The sequence below is a fragment of the Podarcis erhardii genome, assembly GCF_964252035.2.
Source record: "Podarcis erhardii genome assembly, chromosome: 3".
Lineage (NCBI taxonomy): Eukaryota > Metazoa > Chordata > Lepidosauria > Squamata > Lacertidae > Podarcis > Podarcis erhardii.
The window spans coordinates 41,928,399-41,953,295 of record NC_138507.1 but is presented as its reverse complement, the minus strand read 5'-3'; the positions used below and the strand labels follow the sequence as shown (position 1 = coordinate 41,953,295).

At 39.4% G+C, this 24,897-nt stretch overlaps 1 protein-coding gene across 3 annotated transcripts in view; it reads right to left on the bottom strand.

Moving 5' to 3' along the window:
* Positions 1 to 775: 775 nt before the first annotated feature.
* CYB5R4 (cytochrome b5 reductase 4) overlaps positions 776 to 24,897 on the bottom strand; it is a 33,592-nt gene continuing 9,470 nt past the window's right edge. Inside the window, exons 3-16 of one of the 3 annotated variants that reach the window (XM_081857184.1) lie at positions 24,257 to 24,357; positions 23,562 to 23,646; positions 20,228 to 20,269; positions 13,173 to 13,227; positions 12,601 to 12,658; positions 11,562 to 11,655; positions 10,224 to 10,256; positions 8,497 to 8,619; positions 7,718 to 7,786; positions 6,471 to 6,623; positions 5,675 to 5,825; positions 4,031 to 4,117; positions 2,645 to 2,809; positions 776 to 1,381 (exon numbers count right to left, since the gene is read on the bottom strand). In XM_081857184.1, coding sequence (XP_081713310.1) covers positions 1,327 to 1,381; positions 2,645 to 2,809; positions 4,031 to 4,117; positions 5,675 to 5,825; positions 6,471 to 6,623; positions 7,718 to 7,786; positions 8,497 to 8,619; positions 10,224 to 10,256; positions 11,562 to 11,655; positions 12,601 to 12,658; positions 13,173 to 13,227; positions 20,228 to 20,269; positions 23,562 to 23,646; positions 24,257 to 24,357 — 1,271 coding nt within the window. In that variant the 3' untranslated portion in view covers positions 776 to 1,326. Of the gene's footprint in view, positions 1,382 to 2,644; positions 2,810 to 4,030; positions 4,118 to 5,674; positions 5,826 to 6,470; positions 6,624 to 7,717; positions 7,859 to 8,496; positions 8,620 to 10,223; positions 10,257 to 11,561; positions 11,656 to 12,600; positions 12,659 to 13,172; positions 13,228 to 20,227; positions 20,270 to 23,561; positions 23,647 to 24,256; positions 24,358 to 24,897 lie in introns of all 3 variants that reach the window. The other 2 variants (XM_081857182.1, XM_081857183.1) reach the window with 2 other exon arrangements.

The following is a 24,897-nucleotide window of genomic DNA, read 5'->3' as shown; positions in this document are numbered from 1 at the left end:
GCAAAAAAAGCTAATGCCATTATAGGCTGCATCAACAGAAGTATAATGGCCAGATCAAGGGAAATAATAATACTGCTCAATTCTGCTTTGGTCAGAACACACATGGAGTACTGTGTCCAATTGTGGGCACCACAGTTTATGGAGGATATTGACAAGCTGAGATGTGTGCAGAGAGGGGTGACCAAGATGATCAAGGTCGGGAACAGCTAAGAGAGTTGGATGTTTACCCTGGATAAGAGGATGTTGTGAGGAGATACAATAGCCATCTTCAAATATCTAAAGAGCTGTCACATGAAAGATGGAGCAAGCTTGGTTTCCCCTGCTCCGGAGGGTAGGATCTGAACCAATGGCTTCAAGTGACAAGAACAGAGATTCCAGCTAAACAGCAGGAAGAACTTTCTGGTGCTAAGAGCTCTTTGACAGTGGAACGGACTTCTTCAAGAGGTGGTGGACTCTCCTTCCTTGGAGGTTTCTAAGCAGAGGTTAAATGGCCATCTGTCATGGATGTTTCAGCTGAGATTTCTGCATTGCAGGGGGTTGGGACTACAGGGCCGCTTCCAACTCTACAATTTTATGCTTCTAGGTTAATAGTAGTTATGAGCATGGATAGCTACTTGAACTATGTGCTGATGATATTAAACTGCCTGGGGAACAGGTGGGTGGAGGGTCAGTGGGTGCTGGTGGGGAGGAGGCTGGTGTTTTTGAGTTCTGTACATTTTTGTGGTTGTTCTGAAATGCAATAAAATTATATTTAAAATAATAATGAACAAATTGATGTATTTAAACGCAACCATCTTGTTTTTATTAACATGATACAAAAAGTGAGTTAGTATATAAAACCAATATTTTGCGTATAAATTATAAGAACACTCGTTATTTACAATACTACAGCGTTACGACACCTGTAAGATTGTTTTCCTGAGTTAACTGTGTAACATATAACTTCATACTATATTGCTGAGACTTTGGAAAGTGGTGAAGTTATAATTTAAAATAAGGTCTCTAGTGCCTATATAGACATAGTAACCAGTGCAAAGGGATGCTACTAAATCGTACTTGATGGAGGACAAAGTTCATATCTGTGCAATACATACACGTGCTAGTTTACTTACCCCTTAAAATATTCTGGTTAAGTTTGATATAGTAATAAAAATAATTACAATTTCAAAACAGCAGAATATAAAAGAACCCACTCTCACCTAAATATGATAAGAGTTCAAGTAATCACATTAAAAAGAACAAGATATTCATGCATAATATTTTCTTGGATTTTTTAAAAAACCAATGTTTTTGAAGTGCACAACCTAGGGTCTGAATGCTGCATATTTAAGCTGTAAAACAGTGTATTTCTTTAGAGGAATACCCAAGATCTTGCAGAAACCTGGAATGAAACAAACACATATACACAAAATAATGTACAGAGGGAAAGCAAGGAGCATTACAATTTATTTATTTATTTATTTATTTTTTAAATGTAGATTATTCCTATTATAAAACTGGGATTTGTTTGTTGATGCTACAAAACCTATGACCAACTTTCCCCCCTGGTGCTGTTGGGCCCGCCCTCACTTAAATATAGTGCACCCACCTCACAGAACACCAGTTCCACTAATTCCTACAAACTACCCCAGATTATCTTGTAGGGTACTTGTGTGAGGGAAAACTTAATAATTTCGAGTCTCAGGCAGGATTTGATCCAATAAACAAGAAAGATTTTATTAAACAAAGGAAGTTTATGACACAAAGTGGGTAAAACATAGGATACTTCAGATTATAATGCTATTTCACTTCAGTTCTTTCTCAGTTGTTGCACAGCTGTTGCCACTTAATACTTTGGTTCTTAAACAAGGTGGTATTTTCTGACAGTTGCACCCTCCTTAGACAACCCTACTCCTGAGGTACTCCAGGTAACAGACCCAAGGGATCACCACACCCCTCTTAACTGGTTTGGAAGTCTTCTCAATGTAGAAGAATCTCTCCCCTCCTGACTGGAATGAGTCCTAAGTAGACTGTCTTCTCACAGCTTCTACTTCTCCTGGCTCAGCCTCAGCCTCCCAGTTAATTCCTGGCTTATTACTCTTACAGGACACCACACACTGTCCTTCACACTAAGCTCAGAGTCTCCTTTCTCTAGCTTGTGATATATTCCTTAAAGTGGATGTTTCTACCCAGAACCAACTCTCTCTATCCTCTCACTCCCTACCTCCCACCCTATTCTCCCAACCTACAAACTGTCTCTCAAAATCCTCTCCTTTTCAACTCCCTCTCCTGGAACCCTGGCCAATCAGAGGCTGCCATCCGTTTACCGTTTTCTGGCAGGGGAAAAGAAAAAGAGAACACTTGGGGACCCAACCTGCCCAGCAAAACAAACTTTTCAGTCACACCAACCCACCCTTAAAATTAGCCCACAGAAAAGCAGTATTAAAACTAACAAGTTGTATCCAATTTTAGTCCGGGCAGATCCACTGAAAACAATGGATTATTCTACCCTAGGTGGCTCTCACCAAGTTTCCCACATATGTAAATTCTTTACTGCTTTATATTTGGAAATTTTTAAATAAAATATCAATTATAAAAATTAAGGGTGAGGAGAGCATATGAAGTATACAACATGTAACAGATCAATATTTCCTCTTTTACTTACTGTATTCCTTGCTCCATGAAAGGTGGTGGACCACAGATACATATGAGCACCTTAGAATCACATTTACTTCTTTTCACAAATTGGGAAAGAAGAGAGGAAGAAATTTTTCCTTCTTTGCCTTTCCAGCCTTTCTTTGGCTCCGAGAGGACAAACTGAACCTCAAATCTGAAAGACAGAATGATTAAGTCACAGAACATGCACAACTTATTCAGCCATAGAACAAACTGGAACGAGCAAAAAATAAATAAAATTGGATATTATTTGTATGTCAGCATATCAGGTCTTGTATGGTTCTGCAACACAGAGCTTGATCTAGAGTGAAGGCTAAAATCTGTTCCCCTCTGGTCTTCATTGCATTTGGTAAGTATGAAAATTACAGTGACTTCAGGATTTCTCCCACTCTTATTTTAACAGTTCTCCTTTCTAACTGGCCTCTTTTATTGCATATTCATTAATAATGCTTTAATGTTCTGATTAAATTGTTATTGTGCATTTTAATTGTGTATGTATTTTATCATTGATTTCATAGCCATTTGGAAACCATTTTGGCATAAGTGGCATGCAATAATGATAACAGTGATGATATTGTTCTGGAATTTAGGCGACAAAAATATTATAAACTACAGCAGCAGCTCTGAACAATGAAAGGCATATTGAGATGATGGGAAATCACCACTATAGGCAGAAACAAGATTTCTTTATTTTCCTTCAAAATCAATGTGAAAAACAATTTCCTTGTGATTTTTTCCCGATTAAAATAATAAAGGAAGCCGCTTCCCCCTACAGTGTGTAACTAACGTGGCAGATAAACAACTGAATAAAAGCTTTTTACATAGCCCCTTCTGTAACAAAAATAGTGAATGGTTTGGATATCAAGCAGTGATCTGATGTTGGTCCCGCAGAGATGAGGAACTTTGCTTTAAGCAAGATGAATAATTATTCAACACAACCGCACCCACAGCTCAAAGCACTTCATTAACATTTCAAAAAGTAATTTGGTTGACTAACAAATGAATGCCTTGTACGCTACACTACTGCAAATTCAAACCAAGCTTAAATGCAAGACAAGGGGTGCAAGCAATGAATGATGTAAACAGGGGAGATGAGTAAGAGGAGGTTTGTGAACTTTAGACAATATGATCATCACCGCATTAAATTCCTTTCTGTGTACCTATCCCTACATAGGATATATATGCTAACCTGTACTGCCCAATAAAGGTGCATTTCTATGTATTTTGTGCTTGCAGGAATAATATACTTCTCTGCATTGCTAGAACTGAGCAGGCACCTACTGCAAGGGAAGTGGGGGGAAGTCTCCATCCTCCTCAAGAACAATCAAGTTACCATCTTTCCCCCAATATCCAGTTCCAGGGTCTCCCCAGTTACCTTGCATCATTCAGGGCTAGTTGCTCCAGCTGATTTCTCCAAAGTATGTCATCTTCCGTCTTGTTGAAGAACATAAATTTCACTGCCCTTAAAAAGAAATTAGGGCTTCAATATTTAAAATCACAGCTGTTAGAAATATTGTACCCATGCAGGAGACACTGAATAATACAACAAGTATTCCTCAGTAAGAACTCCCAACAGCTTTTAACAATGCCTTCTTTGTGTAATTTAATAGCAGTGAAAGACTCATGTAAGTTTACTTATGTATAGTGGGGTTGGAAGAGATGATTCTGGCCCCTCTGTAGCCCTAATTTGCTTTGCCCTCCTTATCAAACTCACTCCAAGCACGCCATAGCTGTACTAAGACCACTGCTCACCTTTGTATTTACATAACATATCTGCCCTTTGTCTGGATGGGTTAGAACAAGAAATACAACAATCAAATATTATAAACACTTAAAAAGCATCAGTTAACTACATTATGTGGTCCAGGCATATTATATACCAGGGGTGTCCAACTGGTCGACCACGATCGATAGGTCGATCCCTGGGTGATACTGGTCGATTGTGGTAGATCGCTTGCTCATTTCTGGCCCCGCCCCCTCGCTATGTTGTGCATTTGTGCAGGATCGCTAAAACGGAAGATGGAGTTATCGCCGCCCAGCTCCGTTTTTGGTGCACGTACTTTGGCATTCCCGAATTAAGGAGTGCAAATTCTGTGCCTCCCCTAAAAAAAAAACAACTCAACAACTTTGAGCTCCCCCACCCCCGAAATGGGTAGATCACTACCATTCCCCCCCCCCCGGGAGTAGATCGCAGTTTCTTGGGAGTTGGATGTCCCTGTTATATACAAGGGGTGTGACCAAAAAAATGCACCTTTTTAGTTGGTGTTGTAAAGCAGGCCTACCCTAGGGCTACCTATCATTTTGAAATTGCCCAGTATCTCTTTTTCTTCATTGTCTTAGTGGAGAAATCACGTTAGTGCAGAAATCACTGATCCTCAATACACAAATTAAAGAAGAGGTCCCGTCTAGAAGGGTGATGGAAAAATTGGGATCCCTCGATTATACAGAAACTCCTACATTCTATGAGGGTGCTCTCGTTTCAATGACATACTGGTAGTCACAGGAAATCCATGGTAGAAATGGAATCAGCTAGACCTCTGGCAGTTTAATTACCATGAAGAAATCAAACTTCATGAACCCTGACCCCACATTAAAACCTGCTTGTAGGAAACTGTGCACATGTGATTTGAGAAACTTTACAACCACAACCAGGGAAGCCATCACTCTTGCCAAGTAACATTAGCAAAAGCCTTACAGTACAATCCTATACATGCCTACTCAAAATTAAGTCTGATTTCAATACGGTTTACTCCAGGGACAGTGGGTGTAAAACTGCACCTGCAGATATTGCTAAAACAAGGTAGTAAGAAATACTGCAACACAAACATTATGAGCAATTTGTATTGTTTTGTCAAAACCTTCCTTCACAGCAAAAGACTGTTTTGTTTCTATCATCAAATACCTGTGCAGTGTTTTGAAACAATCTTGCTGCTAAGCACATAACCAGAGCAAGAACTACTTAAAATGACTTTTCTTGTCATTTATAATGCTTGCACCTAGTCATAAGCAGAGAAGATACCTGAGGCTGTTGCTACTGGTCAGAGCATAGCTGAGCAGCTTAACCATTGGGGTGAATCCTGTGCCTCCTGCCAATAAAAACAGATCCTCTACATCTTCCATTTGCGATTTCATGAAGTTACCTTCAGGATTACTCACAGAAATATACTCCCCTGTAGAAGAAGAAGAAGAAGAAAAACATACAGTGCAGTGAATCTTGGAGAGAATGAAATAAGGGCACTCTCGACATTAAAAGAAACCTAAGGGTGCATTAGTTCACATTTCATACAACTATAAAAACAGTGGGCAGGATTCAAATTATGAGTCCTGTCCATGGAAGCCCTACACAAAGACCTCTGTTTGCACAACAGGGTTTGACTCAGGGCAGCTGGGAGAATCTCTGTAACAGCACCTTTGGGGGTAGGAGAGGAAAGAGGGGGTTGTTTTGTTTGGTAAGCCAAAATGCTTGCCCTGATGGAAGGGTTGCCTTAGTGAGGCATTGAATTCCTTCTAGTATAAAACAATCATTCATGAGGAAAAGATTGAGAAACAAAACACTTAAAAATAAATACATTATATTTTATTTATTTTTCAAGAAAACAAACTATATTTTTGAAATGAATGGTTTGCAACCAGATTTTTCGATAGACCACCGTACGATGCTTAACAGCTTTCCCCCTTTTTCCATTTTCTATTAAATGTATTTTCATATTATTAAAAAAAAAAAAAATGGAAACTTTCACAAGATTTATAGCAACAAACACTGTTTTAGAATATCCCGAAAGAGCGCGAGAAAAAGAAAGAAAGCAAACACTTACCTATTTGTAGGGCATCAAGTACTGGTGTGAATAGTCCACTTGGGTAAATTTTGATTATGAAAAATATATGCAACTGATCATCATGACAGGGGTTTTTGAATGTAGACACCAAGAAAGATGGCACTGGTGTATATGGCTTCACTATCTCTGTGCCTGAGGAAAAGAAGAAGAAAATTCAACATTTAGTATTCACAGAAACAATCCCTTTTAGTAGAGTCAACCGTCAATGTCAAATCACATATTCTTACAAATAATGCAATTACTTCCTGCTAAATGTGGAAGTCATATGGACCAGAAGCCCTAACCCCTTTTCTAGATAAACTGAATGTTCAACATACCTGACCACGTGTGTATAAATGGGCTAAACAAAGAAGTTTTGAATACCATCTGAGCGACTTTTTAAAAAGAAAAAGCATCTTACTGGTGTTTATGAAAAGAAGTCATGCTGTCAGCTGACTTTGTAATTACGAGCTGATGGGCTGAGTTTCAGCACTGATGTATTTTATCCTGGTACTTGTAACAAATGCAGCTTTTAAGGTTGGCTATTATCTTTGTCTAGTTGCTAAAACCTATTTTTTTAGACTGTGAAAAGGCACAACGCTCAACGAAAATAGAATATGACCTTTCTTCACGTTCAGAACTGCTTGCCATTTTCTCCCTGTAGCTTCTCCACTCGCACACTTCAATCCAGCGGGAGCCACTGATAACAGAGTTGGGGGAGCTATTTTTGTTGATTCCCCCTTCCCACAGCAATCCCTCCTGAACACCCCCAATGCATTCTGGAGGTTGGGGGACCCTCTCAAATAGTGTGGTAGGTGGCATGGGGGGATGTCTGTAGGAGAAATAAGGAATTTGCAAAAATAGCTTCTTCCCCTCTTCTGCTTAATAAAGCCCTCTATGAGCAGAGGAACACAACTGGGTATTATTCTATTTTATGCAAGATTAACTGGCTGGACATTGCAGGTTCTTTCTGGTGAGGTGTAAAGTAGTGGACATCTTCATACACAAAACATTGCTAAAGGAACCTTTATAAAATAGAGTTTTAATTCCACAGTATATGGTTCCCTTTCAACATCTGAGACATCTGAGCATTACCTATTTAATTAGGGTGGAACATGTTTTTCATTTAAGAAGGTAAGCGATAAACTTGTGTGATCATTTGTGTGCCTTTCCTTTTTAAAACACCACCACCACAACAGAATTAGAATATATTCTAGGAAATAACAAATGATCTTTCATTACATTACCTGTAATAGTTTGTCTGAGGTAAACATGGTGCCCAACAGGGACCAGGAGATGAGTTCCCAGCGGTAATGCTAAACAGAAGAGTTGGGTGTCATGACTGACATTTGTCTTTGACAGCAATCTGCATTTTCTGTAATACAGACCTTAAAAATACAGAAACGGTAATTAATTCAATTCAGGCCACTCAAATGTTCACATTCCATGAATCTAAAGAGATACTTCTGTGTGCATAACTCTTCTTCCACGACTGGAACAAAATCCTCAGATCCTCAAACCAAAGTCATGCAAAATATCTACTCATGCCTTTATCACTTGAAAAGTCAACAACTTATGCTTCAACCATTAGTGGTATTAAAATTAGTTATTAATACAGCAACAACAGATTCCTGCTAATATGACAATTTCAGCTATCATATCTGGTCCCATGTAAAGGCTATGGCATTTCTGAATCATTGCATTTTTTGTTTCCAAATACATTATATAAGAATCTGAAACATAACTGAGATACTTTGCACTCTGCATAAAATTTTTAGGCAGCTGAGAAGAAGAGGGGATATAGAGAGGTTTTATTATCATGGACAGTACATTTTGCAGGTACAATGAAAACACAAAGCCATCATATTATACACAGCTATACACAATGCTTTTGCTAAAACTATAATACATCCTTAAACATAGTCATTCTGACTATGCTGCAGACCTTGAACAGCAATCTGATTTTGTCTCCTAAAGTTTGGGTGTGCTGAAAAACAGTCATGAGTATGGCAGCAAAACTAATTACCTCTCTCTGTGCGTTTGACAAAGGAGTTATGGCTTTCCAATGGCTGTCCAAGTTTTTTCCAAGACAGAATTTCTTTCTTATTCAAGACAAATTCCACCTTTCCCACTTTTTCAGAGACCTGTACTAAAAATACACAGAGTGTTGTTCTATACTAATACATACATGTCATTTTGTACAAAAAATGTAATTACAGTGTTCACAACCTGCCTCTGTTCAATTTATTATTAAAGAGAGAGGGAGGGAGTAAAGCCCTTGGGAGACCCACTGAAAGAAATGGTCATTCATTTCAATGAGTCTTCTCCGCGGATGGTAGTTGGATATTCTCCAGACACAATAAAATTGCAGGGCAGCAGCTGAAAGAATGAAACACAGCTACTTTGCTGAAATTAAACAGATTTGGTCTAGTCAGTGCCTGAACTCCTTATGTACCAATATTGCCATGAGCTGCTTGATACAGAGAGATGGAATAGAAATGTAAGCAGTAATAGAATGTGAAAAGCATTTGATTAAATACCACATTTTGCAGTTTTTATCTGAATGAGAGGATAGCAGATGCATGCTCAACAATACATTTTTACATATGGGAAGCAAGCAAGCAAGCAAGCAAGCAAGCAAATAAATAAATAAATAAATAAATAAATAAGGGACAAATTATATTCAAAGGACAACAGATCATTGTTACAGGACCCAACATAGAGTAGCCTGAATCAAAAAGAACAGCAATATAAGGAAGCTTTTGGCTGGTTCCTTCTTAACAGCAGCACTCATGCAGAATGACAGACTGTTTCTAAAGTAAAGTGAATTTCAAAAGTAGTTTGCAATATGGCACAGGGGTCTTTAATGCAGCATTAAAGGGTTTTTAAAAAAAAATCAACAGAAAACACTTGTATGAGCAGAAAAGCATTTCTTTCAAACTGTTCATTGGTAAAGAAAACTCTCAAGAGACTCAAAAGACATTAAGATACAGTCATTCAAGAATCTTGACAGCTATGAAATGCATTACAATGAATAAGATAACTAACATAAAATGTAAGCTTTGCAAAGAAGCTGATGCAAGATGATACTCTCAGTTCTTAAGTTAACATGCTGCTACAGTAAGCTAAACCAGTTTAACTTCAATGGTGCACCATGTGCATCTAACATTGTTTTCATATAGGCATGCATCAATGTGTGGTGAACCATGCACAGCGCACTAAGATTATAGTCCAATCATATGAATTGCTATGCCAACAAATACTAAGGCTCTGAAGTCTTGATTAGCACAAGAGTTAACATGATGTTAGAACAGGGAAAGTGTTTCACATGAGGGCACTACTATAGATTAGCCTTATTTAAGTTTCTCAAACAGTCATCTGGAAGGTAGGGGCAACTCTCAACTTACGCTTCTGCGGATGGCACTTAAAGTCAAAAATTGCATATAGTCAAAACACACTGGGTTCAACAGCAGGTGGGATTCCAGATGCCCATCCCCCTTTTACCCCTTTTTAACTTTTTGGCCATGAGCAAAAAGCTGAATGTACGCACGTTGCGAGTTACCTGTACTTAATATACAGCACAATAAATACATAGAAATACAAGAAATATGTTACATTTCTTGCATGATGTAAGATTTCGGAAACAGCACTAGTAGTAATATTACTGGAAAAAGTGATCAGATACTGAATATACTAACAAGTCAGAGCAAAAAAACACAAATGTTTTGACTGTAAGAGGATGTACTTGCTTACCTATCATATCTTCATGAACTGCATAACTCAGTTCTAAAACAGAAGTATATATTCTGATTTAATAAAAACCAAGTGTCTACATTGATTATTATGAGTAGCAATATTCATTAAATGTACAGGTGTCAGGAAAATGCAAAGCTTTAGAGCTTTGCATTTCATCATTTAAATAAAGTTATGAGGTTCTCTACAATGGAAAACCCAAATAATTAGCTATACCACAAAGTTCCATTAAATTAATATATAGGCATGGCTTGGCAGTACATATTCAAGTCTTGGATGTGCATGCTCCCTTCTCCCCCTTTCCTTGCCAGGCGGCAATTCCCTCCCTTTGCACTAAGCATAGTTTGCTTTGAAACTGAAATTGGAAATACGCAACAGAATATTTTGGTTTGGTGGCAAACAGGAAGTGAGAGAAGAAACTGCAGCACCAGAGGGAAGGAGGAATTGCACGTTTGTAGTGGCAAATTATTGCTTGCTGTTATACTTCAATTGAGCCTCATAATGCAACCGATTTACTAATCACCTTATAAACCACTGTCTCAGGCTGATTTACACATAAATTAAAAACAGAAAAACAACAGATACATTTAAAACAAAACTAAAACTTTTACAAATGGAGACTCGTGATAAAACTAGTCATAAATCAAGGATCCATGTATCTGGTGTGCGCACACAGCTGGAGCTTCATTCTATTAAGAGGAAAGGTCAAAGCTCAATTTTAGAAAGTGTGCACAGTGTCTCCAACATTTCCAGTAGAGGCTGAGGAAAGCTTGGAAAGCCTCTATCACTCAGTAGAGACGATTCTGAGCTAGATGGAGCATCCTACACTTGCACTCAGTTGCTCTGTTTTACCAAGTTCAATATCTGACAATTTAATGGTGCCCTTTAATGGTGCCCAAAGTCTATCACTTGAATTTTCTCTTCACTTTCTGCTGGAGAGGAAAGATGCTTTTAAAAATGAACACTAGCTACTCTTAAGGAACAGAACAACTGCATGCAGGAATGAAACTCCAACTGAATGCACAAGTCTCTCCCTCAACATATTTCACATCTTTGGAGACTAGCCTTAACATAGAGATACCAGCCTTTCCCAACCCTGTGCTCTCTAAGCATTGTTGGACTACAACTCCCATCAATCCTGATCTCCAGCTATGCCTACCAAGTACAAAACATTCATGGGGTACCATGGCTTGAGTACAATACACAGTCCACTCTTATCACTGCGGGATTTTAATGCAGCTGAGCTGTATTTATATATGAGTGTATATGTGCATCCATTACATGTATATAATTACATGCACACCTCTGCAATGAAGAATTTGCCAGTAAAGTCCTTACCGAGATGTAAAAGATACGAGTAGTCTTTCACAATCAGCTCTCCTCTCAGTTTGCGTTCTTGAAGATCAGCTATCACCAATTCACTGTTCATATCCTTACAGAGGAAGGAAAATGAAGGTTTTTCAAAGTGGTTGTTAAAATTGAAGTGTTTTTTATTATAATAGTGCACCATCAATGCGCACAGCACTTTACAAAGTAACAAGAGTTCTCTACAGTGGAGAGTTTTCAATCTGAACCTATCAAGAGGAGCCAAGAAAGAAGACAGGAAGGAGGAGGTGAGGGTGAATGGTTGAAGAAGGCTCTTCACTTCCACATACTTAAGCTTGGTTTTTGTACAGAAGGAGGGCAGAGGGGGGAGGAGGAGGAGGAGGAGGAGGAGGAGGAGGAGGAGGAGGAGGAGGAAGAAGAAGAAGAGGAGGAGGAGGAGGAGGAGGAGGAGGAGGAGGAGGAGGAGGAGGAGGAGTTTGGATTTGATATCCCGCTTTCTCTCTACCTGAAGGAGTCTCAAAGCGGCTAACATTCTCCTTTCCCTTCCTCCCCCACAACAAACACTCTGTGAGGTGAGTGGGGCTGAGAGACTTCAGAGAAGTGTGACTGGCCCAAGGTCACCCAGCAGCTGCATGTGGAGGAGTGGAGACGCGAACCCGGTTCACCAGATTATGAGACTACTGCTCTTAACCACTACAATGCAGTGGCAAGTGAGACCACAGAGGTGTTCTTGGAGGCAGTTTCAAGCATATGGAGAAGCAAGAAACAACTCTGGACAGCTGTTAATGAGGGAGCTGGAGGAGCAAAGCCAAGGTGACCCGAGTTCAAATTCCCAGCTAGCCACGGAACGTACAGGGTGGCCTTGATCTAGTCACTATAGTCTATCCTACCTCACAGGGTTGTTATGAGGATGAAATGTGGGGGGAGAACAAGTACGTTGCTTTGAGCTCTTGGGGGCAAAGGCTGGATACAAATGGAGCTACTAAATGATATATTGGAAAAACAAGTATACAGTTTTCAAAATTCTTTAATATAAAAAGCAATTCTCTACCTTTTGTTTAGTGTATATGACCACGGTGATGGAGCCATCTGTCTGGAACCAATCATAACTGAAATATTAGGGGGGGAAACCTATTAATCTTTTTGAAACAATGCATGTATATATCTGCCTCCGTCTTCATTTGTTTGCTGAAGAAATATGCCTAAAAGCACTTGAAAACATTCCACTAACTAACGAAGCTTGTGAGCAAAACTCTGGCAGTCGCACCAAAAGATTGATATTAGCTTAGTTTACTTTAATCTGAGAGGCACCATCACATAGAACAAACGTTGAGTTACTTTGTTTTGTTTATAATTTGAAATTACTGTAGTAGAATTTAGCTGCCCATTTCCCACTCCACCAAGTGGTGGAGTGGGAAATGTACCAAGAATCCCAGCCCCCTAGAAATTACTGAATTGTTATTCATGCCATTAAATAGTGTAACAATGGTCACAGTACTGCAACTATTTCATGGAACTGTCTAGAGGGGTTCACCTAAGAGCTGCTAGTTGTTACTGAAGCTTATGTAAAATAGACCTTTACAAAGATTTTATAAAAATGATAATGCTGTCTTAGAATAGTACCTGGGAACTACTTCTTTGGAATAATTATCCGGGACTTTCTTTTTAGAAAACAGACCTGCAAAAAAGAAAAAGAGAGAGAAAGAAATGATATACATATATAGGGACCTAAAAAGCAAATATTCATTAGGTAAACAAATTGACTTAGATCCACGGTTCCCATGGGCAGAACTCCACGCATGGGCTGCTCCTGTGGAGGAATGGCAAAGGATATTTTCACTGACCCCTGCACAGCCGGAGGAAGTGATGGGGGGGTGGCCTGGGGAGAAGAGACAATTGCTTCCCTTCCTCCTTCTACAGTGGCAGCCTTCACTGGATCGGTCCCTTTAGAAAGTGGAAGGAGTTTATAGAAGGGATAATCTGCATCCACCCCCAAGTACGCAGATATAACCTTAGTTTCATGCCATTTTATCAGCATGAGACATGTATCAGCCCAACCAACGTCTCAGCAGGTTACAATAATATATGAGGAGAACATGCATGTTGATCTGAGCTTCTTGGACAAAGGGCAATATAAAAACATAGTAATAATAACTTTTTCAAATTAAGAACACTGTCTACCTGGGACATATCAGGCACTTGCTTAAATTAGTTCAGAACATTCAGTTCAGAGTTGATTGTCCTTAGGTACCTGGAAGCACTCAAGTTCAGGATACAACGTTCATGCCTCCACAAGTTTAAATTGTCTGAGGCACAGAAACACCCCAATCCAAGAGAAGGGAGGGGAAAGAGGCAACCACGTATCACTTGTCAAAGAGCAAAGCGTAACAGATGGGATCCTGGCTTAAATTCATTTGTTTTGAGCTCAGATGAGGTTTCTGTCAGGGTGCCTAACATGCTAGTGTGATGCAATTTTAAAATGTATAAACAGTTTTAGTAAATACAGCACACACACACACACACACACACACACACATAGAACTTGTATCAAAAACACAAACAAACCAGGTACCATACAAGACTGCGGAAGAGTTTCACAGTTGCTAGCAGCTGCACACACCTTTGAACACAGCCTGAACATGACATTGCTCAAACTTTCGCAACGTCAAATTCCACAGAACAGCATTTGGATGTGTTTCCGCTGTTTACCTCAAATTCATTTGTTTAAGAATATTCATATACTGCTTTATATTTTAAAGTATCTAAAGTACCTGCAGCGCTGATTATACCACATAATTAGAGCCATTATCCATCTGATCACACAAGGGCCCTGCCCTGAGTCTGCTGCATGTGAAAGCAAAAGGAATCTAGATAGCTCTCAACTAAGTACAATTCAGAGTACTGTGAAAACAGCCTTTGAGTCTGTTTTTTAGTGGTGTGGGTGGGGGGAAAGTGTCACGCAAAGCACTCAGCTTCACCCCATAGCCAGCAGCTTGTTGTTACAAGCATCTCACCTCACTTCCAGAATACCTGCTGCCTTTGGGCCTGCCCCAGTTGCCAGTTAGGAGAGCACTACTTTCCCCTTCATCCACACAAGACACTGCAGCGGAAGACTATGCATAAAACTGGAGTAATCCGTACTTTAATGAAACTTTATTTGGAAGTAGGGGGTGGATAACTTTTTTTCCCCCAGTCCAATGACTGCAATTCAAAAATGGAAAACCATGAGGGACACATGCCTGACTATAGCCAAAGTGGTCTCTGAATGTGCAACTGCTGTTGCATGCAGGCACTTTACTCACCACAAACTCTTGTTTCAAAACACACACATAAAAATAGTTAATCCAGGCATGCATCATCCACAAACTGCAACTTCCCCATCCCAGCACTAGGATAACCTCTCCTCTTAGCCCAGCATGGAGATGGGAGAGATTTCCAGCTCAGAGAAAGGACTATTTCCATCCAAAACACTGCAGTCTTCTACTCTTAGTGGAAGCCAGCCTCATGCGGGGAAGTGGGCCACATTTAAAGGCTTGGCAAATAAGATCCAACTCATAGGTTGTAGGGTTCACCACTCCCAGTGTAAAGGATCAAAATGAATGCTGGATCCACTGCACATAGTTATATGGTGCAAGAGACAGTAATATTCCCACCCAGCCATAAGAGTTTTGCAATGTTATGAGACCCAACAAAAGAACAGAGACAACTAGTAACTCAAATCCAAAGAAAGTCACACAAAGTCCATAGACATAAATTTATGTCAATGTCCTGTTGCTTTTCATGGGTCTTCTCAGATTTCCCAAGGAAATCTTTTCCAAAAGGTTGGGAAACTCTCAAAAAGTGTGTGAGTTGGGGAGACATGGGGCATTTTGGAGAGGAGGGGAAATTGATGAGAATCTGCTAGTGGAAGCTACCACTAGATGGAACGCGCTTCTGTGAACAGAATGGACATGTAGGATTTAAGTCAAATACCGTTAAAAGGTGAGGATAAAGGATTCAGATAGCCAGATGAAAATCCACACACCCCAATACCACTAGGCATTCTGTCTAAATTCTACCATCTAAATATAGCTCTTGTTATTTGAAAATATGTCCTTCACTTGGTAATGGAAATGTCATTCAAGAATGCTGACCTTAAGGTTCCCAGGTGTCTAATGCAAGTCTGAACAGAAAATGAGTCAAACAAAGCCAATACCAGAAAGAAAGAAAGAAAGAAAGAAAGAAAGAAAGAAAGAAAGAAAGAACTGGAATACTGCTGATGATTTCAAACAGTGAAAGTATACCTGTTCCACTATGTGGTGGCAGTTTCTAAACCTTACCAATAACTATAATAAAATATTAAATGGTTAAAACTGGAATATTTTCCATTAACAATCTCTTCAGGATGAGGAAACTCGGTATTATTCAAGACCTATGATCCAAAATAAGTAGAATCAAAGTTTGCTATACCTATAGAAACACAACAGAAAAACAAAATCTGCCCTCTTAATGAACTGTCAATAATACACTATGAAGACTTCCCAGGGGAAGAGATTTTTAGAATGCCCTTTAGAAACTCTCTGTAAACAATGCTTAGCATTTCTTTTATTGATTAAAATTGATCTTTTCCTGCTTGCCTAAAGAAAATATATTTAGAATTATATTATTATACTATAACTATGTTACAGGGTTGCTGTAGATTTTTAGTAATTCCTTCATTCATTTTTTTCTCCTATATTTACATGTTATAGTGTTATAAGAGTTCAGGAATATCATATTGCTTACGGGGACCACATATACTGAAACTGTTACTACTGGAAATTCACAAACTATCTTGAAGTTAACAACAACAACAAAAACAATCCAGTTTAATGCAGCAAGACTGAATTTTCAAGCCTTGACAATTTATTTCCCAACTTCCTAAATGCTGCAAGTGACCTTTATATTAAAGTCTAAACTAGATTCAACACAGGAAACATGGGACACAATAGAAAACTCAGTGAAAATATCAACTGTCTGCTATAGCACAGGGGGGAAAGTACTGTGTGACCACATTCTAATTGCATTTGAAAGATAATATTTCCGCTTAATAAGCCAAGGTACGATCAAGCATTTTGCCCAAGTGTTTTCCCTCTTATCTGGAAAAAGAAGAGAATAGGTGGCATCCAACTAACATGTCCTGTCGGCACAAGGATTTCCTATAGTGCAACAGAACATCCCACCCACCAGAGCAGATTTGGGGAGGGCATAGGGCATGTGCAGGGGGACAAGGGAGAAAGTTCTGTTGTCCAAGTGCAAATCCTTGTGTTGACCGGATGCATTAGTTAGCTACACAAGTAGGTCTTGCCCCAATGATTCAGTTGCAAGGACTGAAGGTCCCCGCCTTCCCGCCGCCCTATAAAGCTCCTCCTCTCCATGGTCTTTCTGAAGCAGTCGCAGACTGCATCTGCATACAACCACTTTCTGCTCTTCCCTTTCCATTTCTCTAGGAGAAATGGGCTATAGGAGACCAGGAGAGAGGGCAGCTGGTCGCAGAAGGAGAGGGATTCTCCTTGGATTTTCACCAGCCTGCCTCATCGCTGCCTCTTGGTCCCCCTCTTTTCCAGCCTCCGCTTCTCCCACAGAGTTTGAACCGCTCTCTGACACAGCCTCTTCCTGCTCACTAAACCCTGTTACCTCTTTTGCCTCCGACTGCTCCTCCTCCCTCTCACCACTAATCGTCACCCCACCACCAACCTCCCTGGCTCTCAGACTTCTTCCCCTGGGGGTTCCCTGGAGGGTTCTCCAGCTAGTGCCTCCCACCACTCCTCTGCCTCCAGCCAGTCCATGACATGGTCACATATTCAGACCCCATTGGCACAACTGCCTTGGCCCTCTACTTTTACATCTCAATACAGTGGTACCTCGAACACTTCGGGTTACAAACACTTTGGGTTACAGACTCTGCTAACGTGGAAGGAGTACCTTTGGTTAAGAACTTTACCTCAGGATGAGAACAGAAATCACGCCATTAACTAAAGTGGTACCTCAGGTTAAGAACGGTTTCAGGTTAAGAACAGACCTCCGGAACGAATTAAGTTCGTAACCAAAGGTTCCACTGTACAGTATATACAACACAGAATATTATGCTCGATAAGCTTCCTATCACAATAAAGCTTTCCCCCCAGTTTCATCATAAACTTACACTGCCCTTTAGTGTTGCAATATTAGATTATTTCTTACATCCACCCTCACAAGGCAAATTCTCAACATTTCGCTTTCACAGATGGAGAGCACAGCCTGGGGAAAACTGATTTTCCCAAAGTCCCATAATAAAAAACGGTTCTAAGTCTAATGCAATATACAGGGAAAGATTTGGCCCTTGTGGATTTCTCTGCATACCAATTCTTCTCCGGTTCTGCCACTATGCTAATGAACTCAACGAACGGTGGCAACAGAAAATTGGTTTCATGGCAGGCTTTTTAATTATAGTTTTGTTCCTGTTCTATTCATAAATTACAAGCAGAGAATATACCTGCTTTTTAGGTGAAGGCATGGTAGATTATCTTTATAAAGAAAGACAGATGAGGGGGAGTTGAGTCAGAGGGCTTATTTACACAAGGTAGATGACTCAGTGTTGTTTTGCTGCTCTTCATATCTGCCCACGCTTATTTGCAATGAATTTCTGATTCAGTCCATTTTTACATGTCCAGTACAGTGACTCTAGTATTGTTCAGATATATTTATCGGCTAATGAAGCATATTATTGAAGCACACTTTGATGGTGACTTATTCAGCTCAGTCACCCATTAACCCTTTCAAACAAAAAACAAATGTGTTACTCCATGATAGCTACTGATAATATGGTATTATTTTTTAGCCAAATATAATTGCCGGTCCATATGTTCTACAGGTATTTCTCCAAAGCAACAATTTAACAGCCTTTCCTCCTTATTCTCAGCAGATACAATAAGCTGTTATTCCTTACTATAGCTCAGTGTATCACTTTATATGATCAGCATTATGCTGATACAGGAAGGGGTGGGGAGTAAGAGAGGGAGAGAAGAACCAGTTTACTGCCTTTTTAATTCTTCTCCACAATACTCTTAAAAACTAGATTCCGTATTTTGGAAGAAGCATTTTACTCTTAACAACAAGAAATGATATGAATTGTGGCAGGGCTAGCACTGTAGAGCCTCACTGGGGTGGGAGAGTGGGAAAACTTCACCTCGAATTTTGCTTCTGAAATGTATTTTGTTCACAACTGCAGACATCCTTTTGTTAGCAGCAGTCAACCCTGTAGGAATCAAACCTAAAAACAGACTTAAAGAATAAAGAAATCTAAATTCTAGTTCCAGTTAACAAACTCACTGCTCAGTTAAGTAGCCGACTTCTGATTAGGACATAAGCGACAGCATTAGAAACACAGAAACTTTTTCATCATCTCTTCAGAATCATCTTTTAAATTGTTTGGTATGTGTCAAATCTAGATCAATCAACTGTAGCAAGAAGCAATGGGTAGGTGTTGTATGTTTCCTCTCCACTCTCTTCCTCTGGTGCAACCACAAGGAGATTAGAAGCTTGTTTCTGTTTCCAATTAACAGCAGTCTGTTGCTATGTCCATTCTCTGAGAAACAGTGATTAGTCTTAAGTATGGTTTAAACCAGGCATAGGCAAACTCGGCCCTCCAGATGTTTTGGGACTACAACTCCCATCATCCCTAGCTAACAGGACCAGTGGTCAGGGATGATGGGAGTTGTAGTCCCAAAACATCTGGGGGGCTGAGTTTGCCTATGCCTGGTTTAAACTAACTTCAAACCGTGGTTTGTAATCCCAATTTGCTAGTCTAAGCCAGGTATCCCCAAACTCAGCCCTCCATATGTTTTTTGGGACTACAACTCCCATCATCCCTAGCTAACAGGACCAGTGGTCAGGGATGATTGGAACTGTAGTCTCAAAACACCTGGAGGGCCGAGTTTGGGGATGCCTGGTCTAAGCCATAGGAAAGACTAACAACATTTTGAATTCAGACATAACACGCTACAATTAGTTGAAAACTGAAATTAAAGCTTCTAATACGCACCTCATGACACTGGAAGAGCAAATGCATTAGCCCAATGCTTGAGCACTATGGTTTCATGTAACATCTCAACTCAGCCAAAAGACTTCTGTAAACACAATTTCTTCAACACTATGAAAAATTTGACCCGATGTCTAAGCACCACATATATGCATAGCAATTTGCTCCAACTTGTTCTTCCCGAAACTCCTGCCACCATCTTTGAGCAGGCTTCAATATAAGACAATAATATGAAAGCAGAAAGCAAGAAGAACTCAAGACCTGTGCTGTTAATAAGGGCACACAGGAACAGAGATTTCATCAAGCTCCTGCAAGTTTTCCAACAACAAAAACTCCTGAACTATTATTGGCAACAGATCCGAGGAGCATTTTTCTTCCCCTACAGCTGTCTTCTAAAGTAGCCCAATGCTCCATCTTCTCTACTTCATTTTCTGCTGTGCCATATTATTTCTGAGAGTAGCACATGACAGTACAGGCAACTTAGATAGAGAGTTGTTGGAGTGAAAGTGGGATGGTCCTTCGCTTAGTCAGAAAAAGATATCTATATGAAGTTCCACCAGTGATCTGCATGTCTCTGATTTGTATGTCTCTGTGTTGTTGTTTTTAAAATGCATGCGATACTGTTTGCACAAATACTTACCATTTAAGATTCTGTTTTCTTCAGATACAATGGGGCAAGATTCTGCAAGTATGCAAGAAGAATGCTGTGATCATGAGAGCAAAAAACTCCCACAAGTTATGCTACAATATGCAATCATTCTGGGCAAAACAAAACGAAAAAAAAAACTGAGGAAAAATAAAGAAGGCTCATCAAAGCTGAAAAGAAGAAAAATAAAGCATGCAAAAGAATAAAGATCAGTAAACTGAAGAGAAGAATATATCCAACTGTAAATAAATGCAATTATTTGATGGGCTACTGGCATATATGATGAAAAAGTTAGTACAACCTTAGGAATTATATATTTAAAGCCACGGTTTCCTCAGTCTGGATACATTAACTGCATAACATATAAAAGTGACAAATTGAAAACTGGATTTCTTAGAAATGCTGCAAACCATGTTTAGCATTATGCTCCCAACATGTAGGATGCTGTACTGCTAATGACACAACTATCTGCTATATTTTCGGATAATGAAACAATCTCTATGAAAACCACATGGAACTGCCTCATTATGCTACATCATTTATGTGTAGAGACTAGAATGATTTTTTCCCCTGCATGCCACTGTGCAATGTTTGTGGTAGTGTGAATAAAAGCCACCCAGCTGCTTTGGCAAGCCACTGTTTGCCACATGGCAGCACTTGCTGCAAGAAGCAGCTTAAAGCACATTTCATTTAGCGCCCATTTATGTGCACCAGCCCTAGGACTTGCTGCACCAGTGCTGCTTCAAATGAAATGCATTATAACCCTCTCAGTGGCAGTACTCATGGCCTAGGAACCTCGTACTTACGGGACCACCTCTCCCGGTATGCCCCACGGAGAGCCTCAAGGTCCACAAATAGCAACACCCTAGTGGTCCCAGGCCCTAAGGAAGTTAGATTAGCTTCAACCAGAGCCAGGGCCTTTTCAACTCTGGCTCCGGCCTGGTGGAACGCTCTTCCTCATGAGACCAGGGCCCTGCAGGATCTGATTTCTTTCCGCAGGGCCTGTAAGACAGAGTTGTTCTGCCTGGCCTTTGGCTTGGAGCCAATTTGATTCCCTCCCCCTCTTTCTTTTTTCTTTTCCTTTCTCCTCCTGCGATGAGGCTACATTTTAATATTTTAATGTTTCAATATTTTAATGCTGTATTTTAATTTTGTTTTTAAGTTGTATTCATTCAACTTGTTTTTATTATTGCTTGTTAGCCCGGCCTTGGCTGGGGAGGGCGGGGTATAAATTATTATTATTATTATTATTATTATTACTACTACTACTACTACTACTCCTCTGGACAAGTCATCTTTGCCCCTTTCACCTGCAAGCAAACTGCAGGAAACACTAGACTAAAGTTTACAACCATTTCTGTAACTAACAGTGCATTTTAATGTTGTCATTCCTAAGTCGGGCCTTTGAAAATGTATAGTACTTTGTATAGACATGATGTCTTATCAGCAGACATTTTTAGGAATGGAATGATCTCTATATGGAATACTGAAAGCTTGGGATACTTTGTCCTACTCTTTAAACTTTGGCTACAGCACATTCATTTACATGTTATTTTTTCATAAAGGAAAAAAAATAGATACTTTTCAAATATAGTATCAGGTCCCAACAACTGGGGATAAATGAACTGTTTAACTGCTACTTTGTCCTCAAATAATTCAGATAGTCTTCACTCTAAATGTAAGTGTACCAAAAATGCCAACAAACAGCAAACTATGGCCACAAACACAGCTTGCTCGAGTCTCTAGCTGTGCTTTAGGCTTGCGGGTTTTTTGGTGTTTGTTTGGTTTTTTTTTCAAATTGCGATCATCTCTGCCACGTAAAGACCACCTCTGCTTTTTAATATTTTTAATGGATTTCAAAAGCAGTGGTGAGTGGCAGGCTCTCATTTTTTCAAGAAGCACCACAAGTCCCATGGGATGCATATGTAAGCCCCAGAGATTGCCTAATGAAGGACCTCTGGAGATTGTATCCAAAATTTCCCCCTTAAGATTATTGCTCCCTGTCGTTGTTAGTGTTTGTTCTTAGAGCTAGGAAAGAAAAACAGCTAAATTACTGTACAATGAACTATCTTAAGTAGAAGAAATACTGTAACTATTAATTTAGCTTTGTATATGAAGCTGACTTTTGAAAGGCTGTATTGGAAGGTGATACTCAGTATAATTTAAAAGTGCCAGATAAAATGAAAGGACATTGATCTATGTCTATTACACTGAAAAGGAAATTTTCGTAGTTCTCCTTTATAAGACATTCTAAAGAGCCTCCATTTCCTCGCTGAATCCAGGACTTCAATATCATTATAGAGTGTGCAACAGAAATTAGAGGGGAAAAACAAGCTTTCAGCATCACACAAGTCAGCAAGAAGTCATGAAGAAGCAACTACCCTGGAGCGAACAGAAGACGCAGAGCAAAAGCTAGCAGAGCTTATGGGAGGCGGGAGATAATGATCATTCACAACCTCAAAACTGCCTAGGATGCCCAATTCTTTAATGCTATTTTAATCACATAAAAGTTATAAACCTGCACCAAGACCATTTGTTTTAAAACCCTGTTCTTGTACTTAAAAGATGCCTTAGCCAATCTGGATTCTACAGATTCTGCTCAACTAGAAGACTACTCTTGGTTACGTTTATACACAGCAGCATCTTACTATAACTCACAGTGTCAGCTACATAGCAACAATAAGACCCAGTCTCCTGAGCTCTCTGTTGTGTTGACACAGCAAGCAAATTAAAACAAGAAGCTAGAACATTGCCTTTTAAAGCTGAACCAACACTTGGCAAGCATTAAAAATAAATTTTAACAAAACTGTGCTACTCAGGAGTATGTATTGAGGGAAGGGAACCATGGCTCTGCAGAGGTAACACAATGAACTAGTTTTGCACATCCAAGAATTCAATCTAACAAACGCTACTTATCATAAGCAAGCCTCAGTTAAATGAATGGGTCTTTAATAACAGGCAGATCATGAGCGCACTAATTTGCCTATAGATTATCATTGCATCCAAACTCAGGTGCTTAACTGGTCAATGCTAAGGGCCTCAACAAAAGACAATTTAGGTGTGCACATACACTGTAAAGTGTAATGCAGCAATGTGTTTGAAAATTCAGGTATCACAGAGGAAGCCAGAATTGGCTACGTCTCTCTGTCAAGTTACACTAGCAAGGGAAATTGATTTTGGTATGGAATGTGTCAATGAACCTTACTCCAACATAAATGGGATTAGGATTGCACCTAGGTTTTTTTTTTAAAAAAAACTTATTAAACAAATTATTATTAAACACACACACACACACACACACACACACACACACACACACAGTGTATACCTTTCAAAGCAGCAAAAGGTTTGAGTGCCATTCTTCCAACCATACACTCTTTCAGCATCGATTCATAATTGACCCAGCGATGAACCTGCATGTAGAAGAAACCAGGACTATTTTAGAGGATTCGGGCACTTATAATAACACTTGCTTCTAAGCAACTGTAAAGGTATAGTAAAAATAATAATGAAAACTTGTTACATAGAACTTCTGAATGAAAACAAACAGAAGCAGAGGTAGGTCCTGATCCACCATGGAGACAGAGGTACTAAAGTGGCATAATATGCTTTTCATTTTTAAGAAATGTAAACTCAAAATAGGAACAATGCAACTAACACATGGAGTAACACTTAGGCTTCTGATTTAGCTATTTAAGAGGGCACCTTGCTGAAGTTGTACCCAATCGCTCAACAAGTGCATTATATAAATGAATTTTCAGTTTATTTTTGGAGTGGACTCTCTTTCTTTTCCTCTCACCTGGCCAAGAGGAACACAACGGAAGCTTTTACTTCAAAATAACACATCTTACAACTCAAAACATCAAAAAGTTGTTGTTTATCACGATACACACATTATACACAATTCATTTTAAAATATAGTAAATTACAGAATAGTGTCTTCTTCAGGCAGCAGAATACTTTATAGTGTGCAGCTTTCGGATTAAGTTTTGATGAACTGAATATGACCTGTAGTCTTTTTACCTGATCAAATAGCTCTGTGCCATCAGCTCCTGCTGCTTTCATCAGCTCATCTTCGCCACCAGGGTGATATTCCATATACGGTGTGATATTATACACGAGACCTACAATTTTCGTAAAAAGAATTTTTAAAAATCCAATTAAAACATGCAGCATGCCCTCTATGAAAAAAATATATTAAAAATATATCTATCTATCATCTATCTATCTATCTATCTATCTATCTATCTATATGCATTGCTCCTTTATTATTTTGGCAACACTGAAACAGGAAATTGTACAATGAAAGTGGTTATATTCACAAAAAGACAGGAATGCCATGCTAGGTAAACCTAAGGCACAATATTAAAGCACATGTGAGAGCTTATGTTCTGGTGACTAGGCATCTGAGAGTCCAGAATCTGGAGTCACATCTATCCTTGCTTCAGAGGAAGTGGTAGATCCAAGCATACATCCCTTTCCTATGTGCATGGTTACCCTTTCCCCTAATCAATGGAGATGTAGTCACATTGGGAAGAGCTCTGTGCATGCACTGCAACATGCAAGGAACCAGGAAAATACATATATTTACTTTTGCAACCAACTACTGAATCGAAATGATCACAGGTAAAATATTATATCCAGTGCTGTAAACTGTTCTACGG